Source organism: Oryx dammah, unplaced genomic scaffold (assembly GCF_014754425.2).
Source record: "Oryx dammah isolate SB20612 unplaced genomic scaffold, SCBI_Odam_1.1 HiC_scaffold_11, whole genome shotgun sequence".
Taxonomy (NCBI): domain Eukaryota; kingdom Metazoa; phylum Chordata; class Mammalia; order Artiodactyla; family Bovidae; genus Oryx; species Oryx dammah.
The window spans coordinates 23,757,242-23,776,994 of NW_024070195.1; the positions used below are offsets into that span (position 1 = coordinate 23,757,242).

Below are 19,753 nucleotides of genomic sequence, written 5' to 3' on the forward strand. Positions count from 1 at the left end.
CCATCAGCTCGTACCACTGGAGAGGCAGAAAAAGACAGCAGGAAGGAAAAGGGACTCCAGAGAAAGAGGGTCCCAGAGCAAAGGGAAGGAACAGGGACCAAGAAGGAGGCCAGCAGGGACACAGGACACAGGTTAAAAGAAAGAAGCTGATGCCAATAGAGACCAAGATGCTTAAAAAGAGGCACCTGTGGCTGCCCTTCTTCCACCATCGCACCTGGTAAGCCACCACCTGTAGATTTTTGCCTAGAAACTCCTTTCCATTTTCCTGCTACTACCTCAGTTTATATGCTGCAGGCTCTTGTCACCTCCTTGCTGAGTTGTTGCAAAACCTTCCCAACTGGTCTTCTCACGTCCGGTTTCCCCTCCAGACCCCAGCTCCCATACCTCAATTCATTCTTCCTGTAGCTTCCAGACTCATGTTTTAAATATACCAATCTGGGTGGGTCCCTCTCACTTAGAAAATTTGGTGGCTTCCCCTCAGAATGAAATCCAAACCAATTAGAATGAAATCTTTTCTTGGCTCTAAACCTCCCAGGGTGTGTTCTCAGCTTGCCATCCAAGCCTCATCTCTGTCCCTTCTATCTGTGTTCACTTGCACATGTTAGCACACTTCGTACTCTCTTTTACCTCCAGTCTTTGCACCTTCTGTTCCCTCTGTCAAGAGTGTCCTTCATCATCTTCTTTACCTTGATACTTGATGCCTGGATCACCTCCCCCCCAGGTCAAGTTTGATGGCTTTACTGTGGACTGTGAGAATCCCAGGGACAGGAGAGCCTGGTGGGCTGCTGTCTATGGGGTTGCGCAGAGTCGGATACGACTGAAGAGACTAGCAGCAGCAGCAGCAGCCATAAGCGCACTGTCAGAAAAACTTACCACACTTTATTGTAATTTTAACTAACCTGTGTCCCGCACTGGTCTTTGAGCTCCCAGAGGTTAGGAGACTGTCTTCCACACGTGTTTCCTCAAATGTCTTGTGCAGATGCTTGATAAATGTTTGTGGAATAGAGAGAAAGCTGAAGAGATGGAAGGAGGGAATTCCCTGGCAGTCCAATGGTTAGGACTCTGCACTTCCACTCCCGTGGCCCAGATTAAATCCCTGGTCACGCATGGAATTAAGATCCTGCAAGCCACGAGGCATGCCCCCATCCCCCCCTCCCCAAAAAAAGAATGAAAAGCAGTAATTAGATTAGACTAGGAAGGCATGAAAGGCAAAGTTGCTGGGCCTCAAGTAGGGGGAGAAAAACAGGAGAACTAGCTCATACACACCCCGAATGTGACTTACTGCCACAGGACACCATGACCCCTCAGGGACTTTCTGCAGGTGCAACGGAGGGCTTGAATTTCCATCACCACCATCCTCGGCCCCAGCCCCTCCAAAACCTTCCACATGAAAGCATAACAAGTCATAAGAGTAATAATAATATTTGAGGGGGCCAATTGTTTTCTCAGTCTTATGAAATGTGATTAAAATCATCTTTAGAAACGTTGCTGGTTTTTTTTGACCTGCAACCTACAAGCTAAGCAGAAACTCGTGTTCAAGAATATTCATATCATCATTTTTCATACTAGCCCCAAACTAGAAACAAATTGAATGCCCACCAACAGAAAAATGGATAAATAGAGTATATTCACACAGCATCACATCACAATGAAATAATTGCTACTGACACACAACCGTGTAGATGAATCTCACAAACATAACACAAGAGAAAGGAGCCAAACACAGGTGAGTTGTCTGTGTGCTTTATTTATATGAAGTCCAAAAGTAGGAAGAACTGGGATTTCCCTGGTGGTCCAGTGGCTAGGACTCCGAGATCCCAGTTCACGGTGAGTGACTTCAATTCCTGGTCAGGCAGCTGGATCCCACATGCCACAACTAAAGGTTCCATGTGCTGTAACTAGGACCCATCACAGCTAAATAAATAATTTTTTTTTTAATAGGAGGAACTAATCTGTAGTTGTAGAGGTCAAAAAGTTGGTTGGTTATCTTTGGGAGGTTTGAACTGAGAGAGGGCATGAGAGAACCGTCTGGAGAAGGTTCTAAAAATTTGTTGAACGGGATGGTGGCTGCATGGCTATAAACAGATGGAAAACTTCATCAGGCTGTCTGCTTAGGAGAAGTGCACCTCACTGTACCTGAGTTCCAGACGGACAGAAATGGGAAATCCTTAATGATTTTACAGAGGTGTACTGAGGCTTCCCTAGTGGCTCAGTGACAGAGAATCCACCTGCCCACACAGGAGTCCGGGTCCAGGGGAATCCCACCCGCCATGGAGCAACGGGGCCCGTGCACTACAGCTACTGAGCCTGTGCTCTAGAGCCTGGGAGCCACGACTGCTGGAACCCATGCACCCTATAGCCGGCGCTTCGCAACAGAGAAGCCCGCACCCTGCAGCTAGAGACAAGCTCCCGTTCACCGCAACTAGAGAAAAGTCATAGAGCAACACAGACTCAGTGCAGCCATAATGGAAGGAAGGAGGGAAGGAAGAAAATTCTAAAACCAAAACAATGTATTGGCGTTACAAATGCAGCTTCAAGACAGGTCATTTTGCTATCCCCCACCCCATCCTCGAACACCACCCTTGACCTCCACTTATGTGGAATTCTGAAGCCTGCAGTGTAGAGCACTTGAGCAGTTGATGCTGGCATGTGTGTGTTTGGGGTTATATAAATCTGATCTTCCGAGCCCACCTAAGGTTGGGATGAGGTGGAGGGAGTCCTTCAGTAAGATGAGACCTCACCATACGTGAGTTCATAGCCTCATTCCTGAGTGGGATTTTCCAAACCAAGACACTTCTGAGAGCAGAACGGAGCTCCACAAATGTTTCCACCAGGACAACAGGCATAAACCAGGATGTCCCAGGCGGGAGGGTATATACTGGAACTTCTTGATATGAAACCTGCCAGATGACCTGGAAAATACACAGACTGGGACAAGTTGACTTGAGTCTTTTGGGACAAAGGCGTGGGGTACAAGAGGAGGAAACATGCACACAGAAGGCTGCAGTCAGTCAAGGGTGCAGAGGTGTTACACAAAATCACTCTTCAGGGAACCGGGCCTCCAGCCCACACCCTGGCAGCTCCCCTTCTCCTCCTCTGAATTTACTGTCCCTTCTCTAGAACTCCTAAGCCTGACCCCGCTCCCTGGCCCTCCCAGCCCACGGTTCCCCTGACCCCACTCCCTTTCCCAGAACTCAGTCGTCTGAGCCCCCAGCCTGCGGTTCTGTCCTAGGCCTCAGCCTTTCCTGCCTTCGACTGAAACAGCAGCATCTTCTAAGCCCTGGGGGCTTCCCCAGGCCCCAGCCCCGGCCTAGAACCCGCCCGCCGCCTGCCACGCTGCCACTGCCGCTTCCTCTATAAAGGGACCCAGGCGTCCGGGCCAAGGGGCCCCCGCACAGCAGGTGAGACTCTCCCAACCCATCTCCTCGGGCTGCCGGGGCGGTGGACTCCTTCCCCGGGGGCGTTCAGTCCCTCCTGTCACACCCCAGCCCCTCCTGCACCTGCAGCCAGGGCCAGGGCCTTGGTGGGGCTGGTTTTGGTTGGTTCCCCTCTCTCTGACTCCATCTGTCAGTCTCTTTCTCTCTGTCTGTGTCTCAGGTCCTGAGCCCTTTCTGTTCCCCTCCTATCTGTCTCTCTCTCTCCCCCTGCTCACCTCGGGGTTTCCCTGATTGCATCTCGTCCCCTTCTCTGTCTGTCCCGCCGTGGGTCTCTCTCGGGGTGGCTGTCTCCACCGGCAGGAGGCCCGTCTTCCTCATCGTGCCCCGCCCCGCTCACTGTCTCTCTCCCCACAGGTTCTCCCCATGACACCACCTGGACGTCTCTGCCTTCTGAGGGTGTGCAGCACCCCACCCCTCCTCCTCCTGGGGCTGCTGCTGGCCCTGCCGCTGGAGGCCCAGGTGAGGCAGCAGGACCAGGGGGCGCCGTTGGGGGCGGCCCAGCCCAACCCTGGGCCTTAAAGCCTGTCTGACTCTCTTCTCCCCTAGGGGCTCCGTGGCGTTGGCCTCACACCCTCAGCTGCAGAGCCTGCCCATCAGCAACTCCCGAAGCCCTTCCCCCGTGGCACCCTCAAACCTGCCGCTCACCTTGTTGGTAAACATCCACCCGCCCTCCCGACAAGTAGCCCCCAGCCCTCCTCCTGCCCCTTTCAGAGACCCAATATCCACCCCCACCAGCTCACCCCTCTCCCACTCCCTCTGTCCTCCCAGACATCCCCGGGAACTCAGTCTAGCACCTGTTGCCTCAGGGACTGAGACCACTGACCCCCAAGTCCTTGAGCATCATCCCCTCTGGCTCTTCCCAGGAGACCCCAGCACCCAGGACTCGCTGCGCTGGAGGGCAAACACGGACCGCGCCTTCCTCCGCCACGGCTTCTCTCTGAGTAACAACTCCCTCCTGGTCCCCACCAGTGGCCTGTACTTCGTCTACTCCCAAGTGGTCTTCTCCGGGAAAGGCTGCTTCCCTAGGGCCACCCCCACCCCTCTCTACCTGGCTCATGAGGTCCAGCTCTTCTCCCCCCAGTACCCCTTCCACGTGCCTCTCCTCAGCGCTCAGAAGTCCGTGTGCCCAGGGCCACAGGGGCCGTGGGTGCGCTCGGTGTACCAGGGGGCTGTATTCCTGCTCACCCGGGGAGACCAACTATCCACTCACACAGACGGCATCTCCCACCTGCTCCTCAGCCCCAGTAGTGTCTTCTTTGGAGCCTTCGCTCTGTAGAAACATCCAGAAAGAAACAAATAGGCTTCAAGTCCTTCTCCCCATTTTGCCTCCATTCTGACTACTTCAGGGGTCACCGCACCTCTCCTTTGACCATTCCAACAGCCTTGAGTCTTCCCCCTGCCCGGTTCTCAACACCTGGAGCTTCCAAAGAAGGAATTCTAGGCACACCAGGGGACCAGACCTCCCTGGACCACCCCAGATGCTCAGCCGAGGACTTCAAGCCTGCCTCGAAATGCCCGCTCAGATCCCTTCCTCGGCCCTGCCCATCTAGGGGGCCTTGTCCTGGACATGGAGAGGGGAGCTGACACATGAGGGAGCTTGGGTGGATGACTAAAGGCAGGGAGGGGGGGCTTATTTATGAAGGGAAAACAATTAAATTATTTATTTATGGAGCATGGAGAGAAGGGAATAATAGCGAGACATCAGAAGAAAGAGCTAATACACCCGAGAGATGACAAGTGAGAGGGTGTGGGCGCAAGGATGACCCAGTGGGAGAGAGAAAGCATGGCTCTGAGGGACCAAGGGGTTCTGGAAGGAAGTGAAAAGCTCTTAAGAGCCAGCCGCTGCTTACTGGACACCCCAAAAGGAGATGTCTGACCCTCAATGAAGCCAAATAAACTTTTTTCTGAAATGCTGTCTGCCTGTATGTCTATTGGGGAGGGGAGAATTCCCCAGATGTTTCTGAGGAATGGAGGGAGGACAGGAATCAGAGAGGCCTGAGGGGCTCTGGGGAAACACTGTGGGCTTGCGGGGTGGGGTAGCCAGCTCACTGCAGGGGAACCAGAGGAAAAGCTGAGAAGACAGAGGCAGGTCCAAGGTCTGGAGAAGCGGGGGTCGGGGCCCCCTGAGGAATGGGGGTTACAGGAGGATCCTAAGGAGCACTGACAACACTAAAGAGAGTTCAGGAGGATGGAGGGGAGCATGGGGCCCCCCTGGAAGACAGGGCCATGCCAGGGCCCCGAGAAATGGGACAACCTCCAAGGCTGGGGGCTGGAGAACACCAGGGGCATTTCAGGAGACCTGGCTATATACACGGGGCCTCTCAAGGGCAGTGCTGTCTCCAGGAAACTGGAGGGAGCAGGGATTCTTTGGGGATACATGGCCACACACAGGGACTCTGAAGGGGGAGGGCTCCGTGCAAAAGTTGGGGAGGCATTCCTTGGAAACCAAGACTGAAACCAGCCCAGAGTTTCAGTGAGTCCCTGGTCAGAGTGAAAGGAGAAGCCCAGCCGTGCTGGAGTTCATGAATTCCCAGCGTTACTTTCAGCCCCTGGGGCTGTCCCAGGCTTGGACCTGCCATCCGCCCCCAGTTCTTGCAGAGCCTCAAGCTTCCCTTTCTCCAGCTCCTCTCACCCCCCAGGGCCCCAAACACACATCTCAGGACCCAGCACAGCTTCCTCTGAGTTTTCTGTCCATGAAGGACTCAGCTTTATAAAGCCCCTCCCATTTCTAATTCTACCCCTACATGAGTCCTGTCTGGAAATCAGAAGGAACAGACCACAGAACTGACTCCCATCCCCAAAGAAATGGAAACAGTGGGAGCTGGGAGGCAGAGGGGAAATAGGTCCAGCCCTCAGGGTCCCATATTTACAGCAGTAACTGGCCTAGCAAAGCCCACTCAGAATCCGAGCGGGGGAGTGTAGGAAGTATCCTTGATGCCTGGGTGTCCCCAACTTTCCAAACCCCCGCCTCCGCGATGGAGAAGAAACCGAGACAGAAGGTGTAGGGCCCGCTACCGCTTCCTCCAGATGAGCTCATGGGTTTCTCCACCAAGGAAGTTTTCCGCTGGTTGAATGAGAGCCTTACCCCGCCCTCTTCTCACCCCACAGCGTATAAATGCAGCTGTTTGCACACCCAGCGAACAGAAGCTCCCAGAGCGGGGACACCAGGGGACCAGCCAGGAGAGAGACAAGCAGCTGCAGAACCCCCTGGAGATAACCTCCCAGACAACACACCCCCGAGAGACAGCCAGGCAACTTTCTCTCTCATACACCCTGCCACAAGGCTCTCCTGTCTCCCGTCTGGACTTGGACCCTTCTGAAAAAGACACCATGAGCACCAAAAGCATGATCCGGGATGTGGAGCTGGCGGAGGAGGTGCTCTCCAAGAAAGCAGGGGGCCCCCAGGGCTCCAGAAGTTGCTTGTGCCTCAGCCTCTTCTCCTTCCTCCTGGTTGCAGGAGCCACCACGCTCTTCTGCCTGCTGCACTTCGGGGTAATTGGCCCCCAGAGGGAAGAGGTGAGTCTCTGGCCGGCCTTGGCTCATTCTCCCACCCAGAGAGAAATGAGAGAGAAAGAGGGTGAGAGATGGGGTGGGGAAAGAGGTGTGCTGATGAGGAAGGATGGGGAGGAAAGTAGTGGAGAAAGATGGGGAGGCAGGAGGAGACATGGAGAGAGCTGGAGGGGGGAAGAGAGAAGGACAAAGAAATAAGACACTTGGCACATGGGGGATGCCCTCGAAATATTTGTTGGACGAATGAGTAAGCAGAGATACAGACATAAAGAGAGATGTGTAGACAGATAAGGGGTGTGAGTGGAAAGATGGAGATTCAAAACAAGTGATCTGGATGAAGATGATGAGACAGAAAGAGATACAGACAATATGAAAGCGAGATAAGGAAAGATGAAGCTAAGCGTGTCTGGCACGTGGAAGGAACTCAATGAAAGAGCTGTTAAATGGATGAATGAATGAAAAAAATGGATGAATGGAGAGAGAAGACAAGACCCATCCGGGCAGAGAGTACAAGCTAGAGAAGCAGCCAGCAGTTTCTCCTTCAGGGGTGACTTGCTCTAACACTCATCCTCCTTTTTCTCCCCAGCAGTCCCCAACTGGCCCCTCCTTCAACAGGCCTCTGGTTCAGACACTCAGTAAGTGTCTCCACAACCTCTTTTCTAATTCTGGACTTGGGGGGTGGGTGTGGGTGGGGTTCAGTCCAGGGATGGAAGCAGTAGGGGAAATTTAGGGTTTGGGATTGGCGGGGGTGGAGGGGGAAGGAATGGAGGTTAAAGTATGGGATGTTTTCTGGGAAGCTTACCTTTTCCTTTGCTCTTTCCTCCTCAGGGTCATCTTCTCAAGCCTCAAGTAACAAGCCGGTAGCCCACGTTGTAGGTAAGAGTTCTGAGGATGTATCTGGGGCATGAAGAAGCAGAGAGACAGGGCGGGGTAGGATTGGGGGGCTGAATCCAGACTGAGACAGTGTGAGAAGGATTCACGAGCTCAAGGGGAGGGTGGAGGATACTTAGAACTTGAGGGGGATACTCAGAACCTCATGGCCAGATGGGATGTGGGAACACAGACAGAGGGGACAGGAACCGGATGTGGGGGGTGGGCAGAACTCGAGGGCCAGGATGTGGAGAGTAGAACTGACAGGGTCGCACTGACTCACTCCTCCCTGTTCTTCCCCCTCCCTCCAGCCAACATCAGTGCTCCGGGGCAGCTCCGGTGGGGGGACTCATATGCCAATGCCCTCATGGCCAACGGCGTGGCGCTGAAAGACAACCAGCTGGTGGTGCCCACTGACGGGCTTTACCTCATCTACTCGCAAGTCCTCTTCAGGGGCCACGGCTGCCCTTCCACCCCCTTGTTCCTCACTCACACCATCAGCCGCATTGCAGTCTCCTACCAGACCAAGGTCAACATCCTTTCTGCCATCAAGAGCCCTTGCCACAGGGAGACCCCAGAGGGGGCTGAGGCCAAGCCCTGGTACGAACCCATCTACCAGGGAGGGGTCTTCCAGCTGGAGAAGGGAGATCGCCTCAGTGCTGAGATCAACCTGCCGGAATACCTGGACTATGCCGAGTCTGGGCAGGTCTACTTTGGGATCATCGCCCTGTGAGGGCGCAGGACATGCATCCTCTCCCACCTCAGTTACCTTATTATTTAATCCTTCAGACCCTCCTTATCCCCTTCTGGTTTAGAAAGGGAATTAGGGGCTCAGGGCTGGGCTCCAAGCGTCCAACTTTAAACAACAGCTGCACTTAGAAATTAGGGATGTAGGGAAGTGAGGCCTGGACAACGGGCCACCAACCACCATCAAGGACTGGACCTGGAACTTCCAGAACTCCCTCGGGTCCACAAGTTTGGGTTCCCGGATGCAACCTGGGACACCCAGAATGTGAGGGCCAGGGTTCTTACCGGAATACTTCACAACGTTCCTTGAGAAGATCTCACCTAGAACTTGACATGGGTGGGCTTCAACTCTCCCTTCCTGCCAATGTTTCCAGATTCCCCTGAGGTGGGAAGCCCAGCCCCAACCCCACTGGGCCAACTCCCTCTGTTTATGTTTGCACTTATGATTATTTATTATTTATTTATTATTTATTTATTTACTAATGAATGTATTTATTCAGGAGGTCAAGGTGTCCTGGGAGACACAAACTAAGGGCTATCTTGGCTCAGATGTGTTTTCTGTGAAAACGGAGCTGAACTGCAGGTTGCTCCCACCGTGCCTCCTGGCCTTTGTGCCTCCTTTTGCTTATGTTTTTTAAAAAATATTTATGTGATCGAGTTGTCTAAATGATGCTGATTTGGTGACTGATTCGTCGCTACATCACTGAACCTCCGCTCCCCAGGGGAGTCATGCCTGTAACCGCCCTACTGGTCAGTGGCGAGAAATAAAGTGTCCTGAGAAAAGAAACATGCCTCTATCTGGAAATTAATTCTGCATGGGCCTCTTCTTGGGGGTGAAGTGAAGTGAAGTCGCTCAGTCATGCCTGACTCTTTGCAACCCCATGGATAGTAGCCTGCACCAAGCTCCTCCATCCATGGGATTTTCTAGGCAAGAGTACTGGAGTGGCTTGCCATTTCCTTCTCCAGGGAATCTTCCTGACCCAGGGATCGAACCCAGGGCTCCCGCATTGTAGACAGACGCTTTACCATCTGAGCCACCAGGAAAGTCCTCTTGGGGGTGAGAGGCTGCTAACCGAAGTTCTTCTCCATAGGGCTTAAGATCTCTGGACCTCACTCCTTGGACTTCTGGGGCTCAAGAGATCCTACCTAAGACAAAGCCCAGCTGAATATGCCCCTACCCCAAGAAAGGAACTTGAACTTAATTACCTCTCCCTCAGGACATGGGAATTTCCAACTCTGGGAATTCCTATCCAGGCGGGGCAAATCCTGTTCAGGTGAGACTTCCGGCTGTTGTGGCCTGAGAGAAAGAGCCGGGGAGCGGCCAAATTCTCAGGTACCTGAATCACAGCCAAGGGACTTTCAGACAGTTGGGCAACTGGGCTCTTGAAGCTCCTGCTCCCGGCCCTCCCTCTGCCAATCCAGTCCTAACTGTGCAACTGAACTGGACCTCGGTTTACCAAAGGTTCAGTATCAGTCACCGAACCTCATCTATCAAAGAGAAGTAGGGACCCCCACCACACGTGGGGCCACACGAGGAACATGAACAAAAGACCTAAATGACACGCGAGCGCCTCACGGAGGGCTCTGTGCATTCTGGCTTTCTCCCTTTGTCCAGGCCCCAGTCTTCTACCCGCTTCCGTCTCTCAGTGGATGGAAGTGAAGAGGAGGAAGAAGATTAAAAAACAAAGAAAGAAACAAAAACAAAGAATAAGATGTAGGTGAAGGACCGCCCTGCTCCCCCCATGCCAGCTTGGTCTCCCTGATTTTTGGTGAATGATGAGGTAGGTGAAGTGGAAAGAGAAATGCATTCTGCCCCTCCAGGAAGCCTCTTCCGGACACAGAGTCAAAGACAAATATGGAGTCAGAAATAAAGACTCAGAGAGTGGGACCCCTTGCTGGGCTTTCCTTCTTGCTAGGGTTGCCAGGCAAGGGGAAAAACCACGCGGTGTGCCACAGAGGTGGGGTGACCCACTGGGGTAACCTAGATAGAGCCTTGGCTCCTCCTCCATCTCCTCCAGCCCCAGGCTGAAAGTCAGTCATGGAGCAAGGGGCCTGGTGTTGCTCACCCTGAGGCCCCCACACCTGCCCACTCATGGAAAAGGAACCTGAAGTGTGAATGAGTGGTGAGGATATGCCATCTCTCCCTGGACAGGGCCAGGTGGCATCAGTTTTTCTTCCTCTCCCTCCTCTCCAGGTTCTTCCTGGTGTCCTCAGGCACCACTCCCCACCCCCGCGCCCCGCAGGCCCCGCATCTCCCTTTCTCCATCGCCCTCCCAACTCTCTCCTTCAGCCTCCTCCCTTTACCCCATCCTTCAGCACCACCCACCCACCCACTCCTGCTCCCCCAGCTGTGGCTCTTGACTGTGGCTAACTGGGCAGCTAGCAGAGAAGTGCAATCTCCTCAGTGCTTCACTATCAGCCCTATTCAGGTTTACTCTGCTGACTGGGCCATTCTGAGTGGTGCTTGCCTTCCCCTGCAATGACCCCACCACTACTGGGATGGACCCAAGAGAAAAGAGTGCAGTGCAGAGTCTGGCGGGACCGTGTGGCCTTGAAAATCAGGGTGCTGGGAGATGCTTTGGCATTTGTGGAGGGCCCTTTCCTCCAAATGGGCTCATGTCGGGGAAAAGTCATTCAGAGGCAAGGGTGGGTGGGACCCACAGATCCCCCACCCCAGGGAACAGAGGCCATGCCAAGTACTATGAATTGTTTCAAGCAACTAGAAAAATAAGGAGAATATTTAACCCACACTTGTGTACCTACCCTGAATGAAGACACCTTAGCATCTCTGCGTTTGTATTGGCAACATTGAAGTTTACATTCTTTATTTTCATAGGGCTCAAAAGTCAGTTTCCAAACAGTCATCTACATTTTCCCCACAGCCATGGGGTCCCCGGTGTCTGGGTCCCCAGTAACTGGGCTGCGTCATTCACATACTCTCATCAGGCAGTAGCTGTTCTTAGGGATGCAGCTAGCCCTCACCCCACCATCACCGCCCCGAAGAAGGTCTTTCCCCTCCTGTAGTCCACCATGTCGGGGTGACTGATATTGACGTACACCCTCTCGCCCCTCCGGAGCTGCACCAGGCCACCGAATCCCACGCTTGTGTACCAGAGGGGCCCATAGTCGTGCCTCCTGGCGGGGTCCGAGGCAGGTGTCACGGTCTCCGCGCCCTCCAGCAGCAGCTCGGGGGTCCCCGATCCATAGGCGCCCCCCGCCCGGTACAGCCGGCTGAGCAGCGTGACCGAGCGGTCCAGGGGCTCCACGGCGGGAGGGGGCGCCCGGCCCCGGTAGCCGACGTGACAGTAGAGGTAATAGAGGCCGTCCTGCGGGAGGGCCAGCCCTTCCGCACCCGAGAACAGCGTCCCGCTGCTCAGAAACGCCTCTTCTTTCTTCGCCTCCCAGCCTAGCCCCTGCCCCGTGGTCCAAGCGCCTGCAGAGAAACGGGCCCATCGGCTCTCGGAAATCAGATCCTGAAAGGAGTGATCCAGGCCGGGGGCTTCTGGGAGGGTGGATATGGGGGACACTGGGGGCGTTTAACCCCCTGCAGGAGCCCAGCTGGGTAGGGGAGCGGGCTGATGGCGCTCTCCTGCAATGAGTACGAGTTGGGACTGAGGGCACCTGGGTGTGCGGTGCGGAATGCTGAGGTGGGGCGATCCAGGCCGGGTTTTCCCTCCTCCCAGGAGTGGGGCGGGGAAGCAAGAGGCTAGAATGCTGGTGGAGCGGAAGGGTGGGCGAGATAGCTGCAGTCAAGTGGGTGGGCAAGGGAGCACCACAGTGACAGAGCAAAGGGACTCTAACCGTGGGTGAGCAGAACTGGCACCCCTGGACCCTTCAGGTCCGTGAGGTCCTTACCAATGAGATGGGGTCCTTATCAGTGAGATGGGATCCTTACCAATGAGATGGGCAGCTGGGAGCCTAGGGCTGAGATCAGTTTCTGAGTCCTCCTCGGGCAGCTCCCGGGACTCTGGAACAGGTAGGAAGAGTCCACAGTTGGGGGCAGGGCGGCCACCCACGCATGGTCACCCCCAGAGGACAAGGTGCCAGGGCCCAGGGATGGGGCATCTGGATTCCTGGAGGAAGAGAGTATCTGGGGATGCAGATGGTTGGGAGCTGGGAGTCCCTGAGGGGCAGAGCCAGGGGAGGGAGGGTAAAATGGTGGGCTCTTACCAAATCGCTGATGGGCAGGTGCCTGGGCGCCTGGGTCAGCCGTCCCTGTTACCTGAGTGGGTGGGGTCGCAGCGCCAGAGTTCCCTCTTAACTGATGCCAACCACCAGCCCTCCCATTCCCAGCATAGATCCAAGCTCCAGACTTTGGGTTTCTCCCACCAGCCCCAGCCTCCACACACACCTCCCTGGAATGGAGAGCAAGCGAGGTGGCTGTACTTGAGCAGAGACACAGAGGCCCTAGTATGTCTTGGGAGGAGGAGAAGAGACATACAGACGACCAGGAAGGGGCTTGGTGACACCGGGACACAACAGCATCACACGAACATGAAAAGAGGACCAGCAAAGAGACAGACAAGACATCCGCACACGGGGGACAGCCAAGGCAGCTGAGCAGGATAAGGCAAGGGGCATAGCCAGGGGCGAGTGAGCATGGCAATAGCCGGCCCGTGGAGGGTTTATTGTGGCCACTCACCAATCCTCCCTGCTCCTGGGGCACCAAGGCCAGCACAGCCACAACAGTGATGGGCACAGCCAGCAGGAGGGTCACCAGAGAAGTGACTCCTGCCACAGCCAGCAGCAGGCATCCTTTCCTCTGGGGCCTCCTACCCCGGCCCTCCAGCCCCCGTTCCCCCATGGAGACTGAGCTAGGGCCCGGGCAGGGGGGCTTTCATACCTCAGGGGTGGGGCCACCCTCTCCCCAAAGACCCATACACCTGGCTGGGACTTTCCGCACACCCCTCACCCTGCTTCCTGTTTACCCAGAGCTGGGGTGAGGCAGCTGGATGCCTGGGTTCTCTGAACTGGGGAAGGAGTCGGAGGTGAAGAGACAGGCTTTCAGGGTAGAGGTGGAGGGGGACTGGGAGATCTTCTGACTCAGTGGGAAGGAAAACTGACCGAGGCCCCGGGAGGGGAGCTGGCTTGCTGTAAGCCGGGCAGCTACAGTGAGAACACACAGATTGCTCCAGATTGCCAGTGGGGTCTGCAGTCTTCTGTACCCCAGAGGTGGGTGCTGAGGGGAAAGGTGCACCCACACCCCTGAGACCAAGGGCGAGAACTGGAGTCTTCAGGGATGGGTGTCTGGGTCCCTAAGAAGAACTTGTCCCCATGCTGGACTGACCTCCTCTTCCCATTCCCTTGCTCCCTCCAACCCCCCAGACCTGGGTGAGAAAGACAGAGTTAAGCCAGTCCATGGTAATGGCAGCTGAAGAGGTCCTCAGCCTCACCACAGACTCTTAACTCACTGATGAGAGATGGAAATAGAGCATCACTTTCCTTGTTACGCAGTGTAGACAGGAGTGCAATGAGCACCCACCCACAAAGAGCTTTGCAGTCTAGGATGAGCCGCATGCTGACTAAGTGTTAAGTGAAGAAAGGACAGAAGAATGAATGAGAAAGCAAAAGAAAGCAGTGAGGACAAAATGAATGGTGGAGGAGACAGAGCAGTAGAAGATGAAGGGAAGAAAGACCAGGTCAAGGGAGCTGGAAGTGGTCCCAGATCATTTCTGTTTCTTGATATCTGTGGGTTCCGTTCCGTTCAGTTCAGTCGCTCAGTCATGTCCAACTCTTTGCGACCCTGTGGACTGCAGCATGCCAGGCTTCCCTTTCCATCACCAACTTCTGGAGCTTGCTCAAACTCATGTCCAATGAGTCAGTGATGCCATTCAACCATCTCATTCTCTGTCATCTCCTTCTTCTGCCTTCAATCTTTCCCAGCATCAGGGTCTTTTCCAAGGAGTCAGTTCTTCACATCAGCTTCAGCATCAGTCCTTCCAATGAATATTCAGGACTGATTTCCTTTAGGATGGACTGGTTGGATCTCCTTGCAGTCCAAGGGACTCTTAAGAGTCTTCTCCAACCACAGTTCAAAAGCATCAATTCTTTGGCAATCAGCTTTCTTTATGGTCCAACTCTCACATCCATACATGACTACTGGAAAAACCATAGCTTTGACTAGACGGACCTTTGTCAGCAAAGGTCCTCTGTGTGTTCAGATAATAATAATAATAACATAGCTTATATATATATATATATATATATAATTTGGTATGTGCCTGTCACTGATCTACACACTTTATATACAAGAATGCTTTTTGGGGGGGAACCACGATGCACAACATACAGGATCCTAGTTCCCCAACCAGAGATGGAACCCGTGCACCCTGCAACAGAAGCACGAATTCTTAACCACTGGACTGCTAGGGAAGTCCTATATAATAATGCTTTTAATCCTGATAAACACTCTAAGAGGAAACTGAGGCAAGAGAGTTTAAAGAACTTCTATAAGGTCACACAGGAGTGGCAGTCAGGATTTGAACCCAGGTAGTCTGGCTCTATACCGTTAACCACAAGACAGTTTAAAAAACTGAGTGCTGATTTCAGATTTGTCCATTTCAGGGTATGTAAATCTTGCCTTCCTCACCAACCCTCTAAAAAAGAAATGGGGAAACAAATACTGAACTCGAGTCAATGATAAGCATAGTAAAGGGTTTAGAGGTAAAATGTATTGATGTCTGCAACTTTGAAAAACATCAAAAAATGAGATGGATTGATAGATATGTGATAGAGCAAATATATGGAAGAATATTAATTGTAGAACCTAGATGGTAGGAATAGGTTCATTGTATAGTTCCTTCACATTTTTCTGTTTGAACATTTTAATAATAAAACATTAAAAAAATATATTGGCCTACTGTCCTGCATGGGGAACACTGTGGATGGGGGGAGGGAAAGAAGTAGCAGAAAGCTTCTGAATTTGGAGAAGGAAATGCAAATTCTTATGGGCCCAGGCACCAGGTGAGCTCCCCAGTCTTCACCTTCCTCAAGGACAAGGTGTGCCATCCTCCAGCATCCATTTCCCTCTCCTTCATCCAGGTCTCTGTCCAGAAGGCCTTCGACTACTGCCCTTACTTACTTTTTCGCTCAACATCAGAACGCTGCTCCCTGCAGGAAATCCACCTGGGTTGCCTGCACCTCCTTTCCCAGCACCAGCTTGTCATCAACTTTCTGTCTTAGATCTACCAGCAGTGCTCATGTAGATCTAGTCTGGCTGTCTCTGACTCTCCTGTTGTTCATCCGTCAATCAAGTGCCCTGTTAGATTCAGCTCCAGAATACCAGGAGAGTTACCCAAATCCACCAGCACTCCCAGTTTGTCTTGGGAGCTGGGGGTGTATGTCCACACATACCAGGATCATGGCTCTCAGGGACCCAGTATAACTGGGAAAAGTGAATCAGGGCAGGCATCTAGAAGGTACATGATCACTGACGACTTGCAGGATCAATAGGAGGGCTGGGGTGGAAGGGGATGACAGGCTGAGTTACAGTCCTGGGAGTCTGAAAGGAAAAGACGTTGTAACCCCAACCCTCAGAGCCTAACTTCCTCTCCCAATCATGCTGGGGAGGAACCCAGGCTGGGGGAGAAGTTAAACCAGGGGAGGGGCAGGAATGTCTGAGGCGGCAACACCACTCCAGGGCAGCTCCGGCCAGTCTGCAGTCCGTTCATCCGCAGGCCACAGGCTCTGGGTAAGCTGGGACCCTCCGGGGGGAAACTCAGGGAGAGGACAGTCATACCCCAGAGTGAGGTAAGTCTAAGATAAGGGAAGGGAAAATATAGTTTTGAGGTTCCCTGGGCCCTGGAGGACTCCTCTGTCCAGCCTCTGTCTTTGCTCCCCAAAGAAGTGTAAACCATCCTCTTCTGCCCCAACTTCCCAGCATGGCCACCTCAGGCCCTCCTCTCCACCTGGGCTTCTGCTCCCCACCCGCCACCCCTACACATCCCAGGAATCCTCTTGAAACCAGGTCGGTCTCAGTTTCCACACACTGGTCAGTGCATCTGGCTCTGGGTGAAGTCAGCAGCCCCCTCTTTGCCCTCAAACAGGAACCAGTGGTTGTAAGACAGGAAGTGCCTTAGGGGAAGTTATGGGCCCCAGACACTTCTCCATGCCCCACTTTAGCCCCAGCAAGATCTGCTCAAGGGGAGTGGCTCTCCACACCAGCCAAGCTGGGGCCCCCCTTTTCCTGAGTTGCTCTGCCAGGTGGTGCTGGACACCACCCTCCCTATTTTTCTGCCAGGCCTCGGCTCCTCCCTCAGCCCCCTCATGAGAACCTAGAGCTACCTGATGCTGGAAAGGCTCCTATGAGCCAGCTCGTCAGCTTAGGGTAGGGGAAAGGTGGTAGGCTCTGGAGCTGGACAGAGCTGGCCTTGAACCCCAACTCTGCCTCTTCTGGGCTGGATGTCCTTGTCAGGATCCAGCCTCGAGTCTCAGGTTCTTCACCCGGGAATGGCCACCATAGTACCCTACATTGTTATGTGGATTAGCAGTGACAAACAGAAAGTGCCCCGTTCAGGGTTAATACAGAGCTAAGGCTCCCCAGCTTGGGAAACTATTGTAACAGAGACACCCGAGTTTACGGATGAGGAACTTGGGGCACGTGATTCACCCCAGGCCATTTAGCCTGGAAGAGCTGTGCGAGGTTTCCCAACCTACAGGCTAGTCTTCAGTCCCGAAAGCATGGGGTAAATGGCAAGGTAACCCTCTGCAAGGGGCGGGAGGGTGGGGTGCACAAGGAGCAGTGGCTAAAAAGTGCTGTGTGCGGTTCGTGGGTAGGTGGCCAGGGCCTCTTGGGACCAACCAGTGCTGGGGGGCAACAGACCTCATGGGGAGGCCCAGAGATGGCAGGGGTGGCGGTGGTAAGCTTCTGGAGGGTGAATGGTCTTGGGAACGAGTGAGGTAACTGGTGAGGGATGGCCACCTATGGTAAGAAGTGAGTCAACACAGTCTGGGGTGAAGAATCTCTGGGAGAATTTTTTTTGTCTCTAAAACTATTAGAGGGAGAAGCTGAGATTCACAACAGACGAGGGGGATGGAGTGAAGTGAAGCGAAAAAAGGTCCCTCTAATATTTACCCCTTTTCCCTGCAGGAATGCCATGGGAGAAATGGAGAATTATTACCTATTTGGGGGCTTAGGGCTGGGGGTGCTCCTGCTTGCGGTCGTTCTGTCCATCTGCCTGTGTCGGCTCCACAGGAGAGGTGAGCCCCACCCGCACCTCCCTCATGCCCCCTCTGTGAGGAAGGGGGCAGAAGTCAGACAGAGCAGGGCGGAGAGAGTCCAGAGAGAGAGGCCGTGGCTTTGGCTGTGGGAACCCCAGGGAGGTTGGCAAGTGAGGAAACACCTGGTGGGGGTGGGGAGAGTGAGTGAGCAGGGCTGGGAGGGGGCACCAGGGAGGCGGGGGCACGGCCAAGCTGAGCTTCTTCTTTCCTTCCAGTGAGGAGGCTGGAGAGAAGCTGGGTGAGTCTGGGCGCAGGGGAGAGGGTGATGGGGCAACAAGACGGGGTGGAGTTGGGGGAGCAAAAGGCAGAAACAGGAGCATGAGGGAGACAAGAAATAAGAGAGAAACAGAAAGAGGGAAATAAGGGATGAGAAAAAGAGAGGAAAGGAAAGGTGTGGAGACGGAAAGAGGGAATAAGACAAAGGAGAGAGGGGGAAGAAATGAGGGAGACTGGAGACGGAGTGAGGCAGAGAGGTCAGAGGGAGAACGAGAGACACGGGGAAAATGAGAGAAACCAAGAGAAAAAGGAAGAGAAGGAGATTAAGCGGGATGAAGCGGGAGAAAATGAGAGAGTGAGAGAGACGCGAAGAGGAAAGGACAGGACAGACTAAAAGAGAGATGAAGAGAGAGCTATGGATGAGCACAAAGAGAGGCAATGAGGTAAAAAAAAAGAAAAAAGTGGCAGTGGGGGCAGGGAGTGGCCGAACTTAGGGAGGGGGTGGACAGGGCAGGGAGGCTCCTGAGGACCCCGTCAGTGCCCTCTGCCCGGGCCCCAGGTCCAGGCCTCAAAACAGGAGCTCCACTACGCGTCCTTGCTGAGGCTGCCTGAACGGGAGGGACCTGATGTCCGAGAAAGGGAAGGCAACAAGGAGGACCCCAGCGGGGACTATGCCTGCATTGCCAAGAACAAACCCACCTGAATACCTGCAGATGCGCGCCCCCAACCCACGGCCATCCTGTGGTTCACCCAGTAAAGACCATGGTCTTGCCACCCTCTGTGTCTCAGGCTTCTTCATCTATTTCAAGCCCCAGCTCCACAGGGCCAAGGTCAAAACCGAAGTTAGTGGGACTTCCCCGGCTGTCCAGTGCTCAAGGCTCTGGACACTTCCACTGCAGGGCGTGCGCGCAGGTTCCATCCCCGGTCAGGGAACTAAGATCCCACCTGCCGAGTGGCCAAAAATAATAACAAAGTGGCCTTTCTTAAAAACAAAACAGAATCCTAAGCGATTTACCCTCCCACTCATTCTGGGATCAGGTAGGGGAATTCACTGGGTGAGGAAGGGTGTTTGGGGACCCAAGCTCCCCTGAAGCTCAGAGAAGAGTATTTGCCTGTGGGCCATAGACAAGTAGGACCACTCATGTCAGATACTCTGCTCTTCTCAGGACAAAGGGCCTTAGCCTCCTGGGCAGGAAAGAGAGGTGTGCTGAGTCCCAGGATGGTGGTGGGAGAGGGCAGGATTGCTAGAAAGCTCCCTCCTTGGACCCTTCCAGGCCAGATTTAGTAGCAGGAGGTAAGAATTGGGAGAATCCAGAATGAGACACATTGGAGCATCTGGAGATAGAGCAGGAAATACACAAGACTCATAAGAAGGATGATGGTGGGGTAGAGAGGAATTTATTAGGGTCTCTTGAAGAACTTGGGATGACCGGGGTCTGGAATCACTCATCAGAGGCCATCCAAGGAGTGACAGGGTGTTCCCTTGTGACAGTGGCCTGGAGGAGAGGCCACAGGAATCACTCAGTGCTGCAGCCCTCCTCCTCTTTCTTGGTCTCTATCTCTGCCAGCTCCAGCCTTCTCACTTGCCCTCCCATCTCCACGCCCATGTGTCCCGGCTCCAACACTCACATTTGCCCTGGTAATACATGCTGCTGCCCATAAACACCGAGAGAAAGCTGAAGGCATACAATCCAGCCCGAAGGAGGAGCACTGTGCCAGCCGCTAGCTGAGCAGATCCTGCATTTTGCAGTGGG

At 53.9% G+C, this 19,753-nt stretch overlaps 5 protein-coding genes and 1 long non-coding RNA gene across 10 annotated transcripts in view; 3 read left to right on the plus strand and 3 right to left on the minus strand.

Moving 5' to 3' along the window:
- Positions 1–1,727: 1,727 nt before the first annotated feature.
- LOC120870536 lies at positions 1,728–8,135 on the minus strand. Its single transcript, XR_005722794.1, has 2 exons — positions 7,750–8,135; positions 1,728–4,707 (listed from the first exon to the last, which is right to left on the minus strand). It is a non-coding gene; the product is annotated as an uncharacterized LOC120870536 (long non-coding RNA).
- Positions 3,801–5,347, plus strand: LTA (lymphotoxin alpha). The gene is made up of 3 exons (XM_040250252.1): positions 3,801–3,896; positions 3,984–4,089; positions 4,301–5,347. The coding sequence occupies exons 1-3, from the start codon at positions 3,801–3,803 to the stop codon at positions 4,711–4,713; spliced, it is 615 nt and encodes a 204-aa protein (XP_040106186.1). The 3' UTR covers positions 4,714–5,347.
- Positions 6,583–9,351, plus strand: TNF (tumor necrosis factor). Its single transcript, XM_040250251.1, has 4 exons — positions 6,583–6,953; positions 7,534–7,582; positions 7,776–7,823; positions 8,129–9,351. The coding sequence occupies exons 1-4, from the start codon at positions 6,768–6,770 to the stop codon at positions 8,548–8,550; spliced, it is 705 nt and encodes a 234-aa protein (XP_040106185.1). The 5' UTR covers positions 6,583–6,767; the 3' UTR covers positions 8,551–9,351.
- Positions 9,352–11,357: 2,006 nt separating this feature from the next.
- On the minus strand, positions 11,358–14,273 carry LTB (lymphotoxin beta). Its single transcript, XM_040250253.1, has 4 exons — positions 13,207–14,273; positions 12,735–12,786; positions 12,460–12,531; positions 11,358–11,997 (listed from the first exon to the last, which is right to left on the minus strand). The coding sequence occupies exons 1-4, from the start codon at positions 13,366–13,368 to the stop codon at positions 11,543–11,545; spliced, it is 741 nt and encodes a 246-aa protein (XP_040106187.1). The 5' UTR covers positions 13,369–14,273; the 3' UTR covers positions 11,358–11,542.
- A 2,047-nt stretch (positions 14,274–16,320) lies between these two features.
- On the plus strand, positions 16,321–18,775 carry LST1 (leukocyte specific transcript 1). Its single transcript, XM_040250262.1, has 4 exons — positions 16,321–17,260; positions 17,653–17,762; positions 17,999–18,021; positions 18,559–18,775. Exons 1-4 carry the CDS (start codon positions 17,253–17,255, stop codon positions 18,700–18,702), a joined length of 285 nt encoding a protein of 94 aa, XP_040106196.1. The 5' UTR covers positions 16,321–17,252; the 3' UTR covers positions 18,703–18,775.
- A 600-nt stretch (positions 18,776–19,375) lies between these two features.
- The window catches only part of NCR3 (natural cytotoxicity triggering receptor 3), a 34,058-nt gene continuing 33,680 nt past the window's right edge, over positions 19,376–19,753 (minus strand). For all 5 annotated transcript variants that reach the window (XM_040250259.1, XM_040250257.1, XM_040250258.1 and 2 more), the window contains 2 exons: positions 19,629–19,736; positions 19,376–19,495 (listed from right to left, as the gene is read on the minus strand). In XM_040250259.1, the coding sequence (XP_040106193.1) occupies positions 19,449–19,495; positions 19,629–19,736 (155 nt within the window). In that variant the 3' untranslated portion in view covers positions 19,376–19,448. The remainder of the gene's footprint in view (positions 19,496–19,628; positions 19,737–19,753) is intronic.

What these genes read in the sequence shown, in the direction of transcription:
- LTA (XM_040250252.1), top strand. Translation starts at nt 3,801, where the DNA reads ATGACACCACCTGGACGTCTCTGCCTTCTGAGGGTGTGCAGCACCCCA. An exon ending in CCCTGCCGCTGGAGGCCCAG is followed by an intron (nt 3,897 to 3,983) that starts GTGAGGCAGCAG and finishes CTTCTCCCCTAG; the next exon opens with GGGCTCCGTGGCGTTGGCCT. An exon ending in ACCTGCCGCTCACCTTGTTG is followed by an intron (nt 4,090 to 4,300) that starts GTAAACATCCAC and finishes GGCTCTTCCCAG; the next exon opens with GAGACCCCAGCACCCAGGAC.
- TNF (XM_040250251.1), top strand. Translation starts at nt 6,768, where the DNA reads ATGAGCACCAAAAGCATGATCCGGGATGTGGAGCTGGCGGAGGAGGTG. An exon ending in GCCTCTGGTTCAGACACTCA is followed by an intron (nt 7,583 to 7,775) that starts GTAAGTGTCTCC and finishes TTTCCTCCTCAG; the next exon opens with GGTCATCTTCTCAAGCCTCA. An exon ending in GCCGGTAGCCCACGTTGTAG is followed by an intron (nt 7,824 to 8,128) that starts GTAAGAGTTCTG and finishes CCCTCCCTCCAG; the next exon opens with CCAACATCAGTGCTCCGGGG.
- LTB (XM_040250253.1), bottom strand. Translation starts at nt 13,368, where the DNA reads ATGGGGGAACGGGGGCTGGAGGGCCGGGGTAGGAGGCCCCAGAGGAAA. An exon ending in ACCTGCCCATCAGCGATTTG is followed by an intron (nt 12,532 to 12,734) that starts GTAAGAGCCCAC and finishes TACCTGTTCCAG; the next exon opens with AGTCCCGGGAGCTGCCCGAG. An exon ending in CCCAGCTGCCCATCTCATTG is followed by an intron (nt 11,998 to 12,459) that starts GTAAGGATCCCA and finishes GTTTCTCTGCAG; the next exon opens with GCGCTTGGACCACGGGGCAG.
- LST1 (XM_040250262.1), top strand. An exon ending in GTGTCGGCTCCACAGGAGAG is followed by an intron (nt 17,763 to 17,998) that starts GTGAGCCCCACC and finishes CTTTCCTTCCAG; the next exon opens with TGAGGAGGCTGGAGAGAAGC. An exon ending in GGAGGCTGGAGAGAAGCTGG is followed by an intron (nt 18,022 to 18,558) that starts GTGAGTCTGGGC and finishes CCCGGGCCCCAG; the next exon opens with GTCCAGGCCTCAAAACAGGA.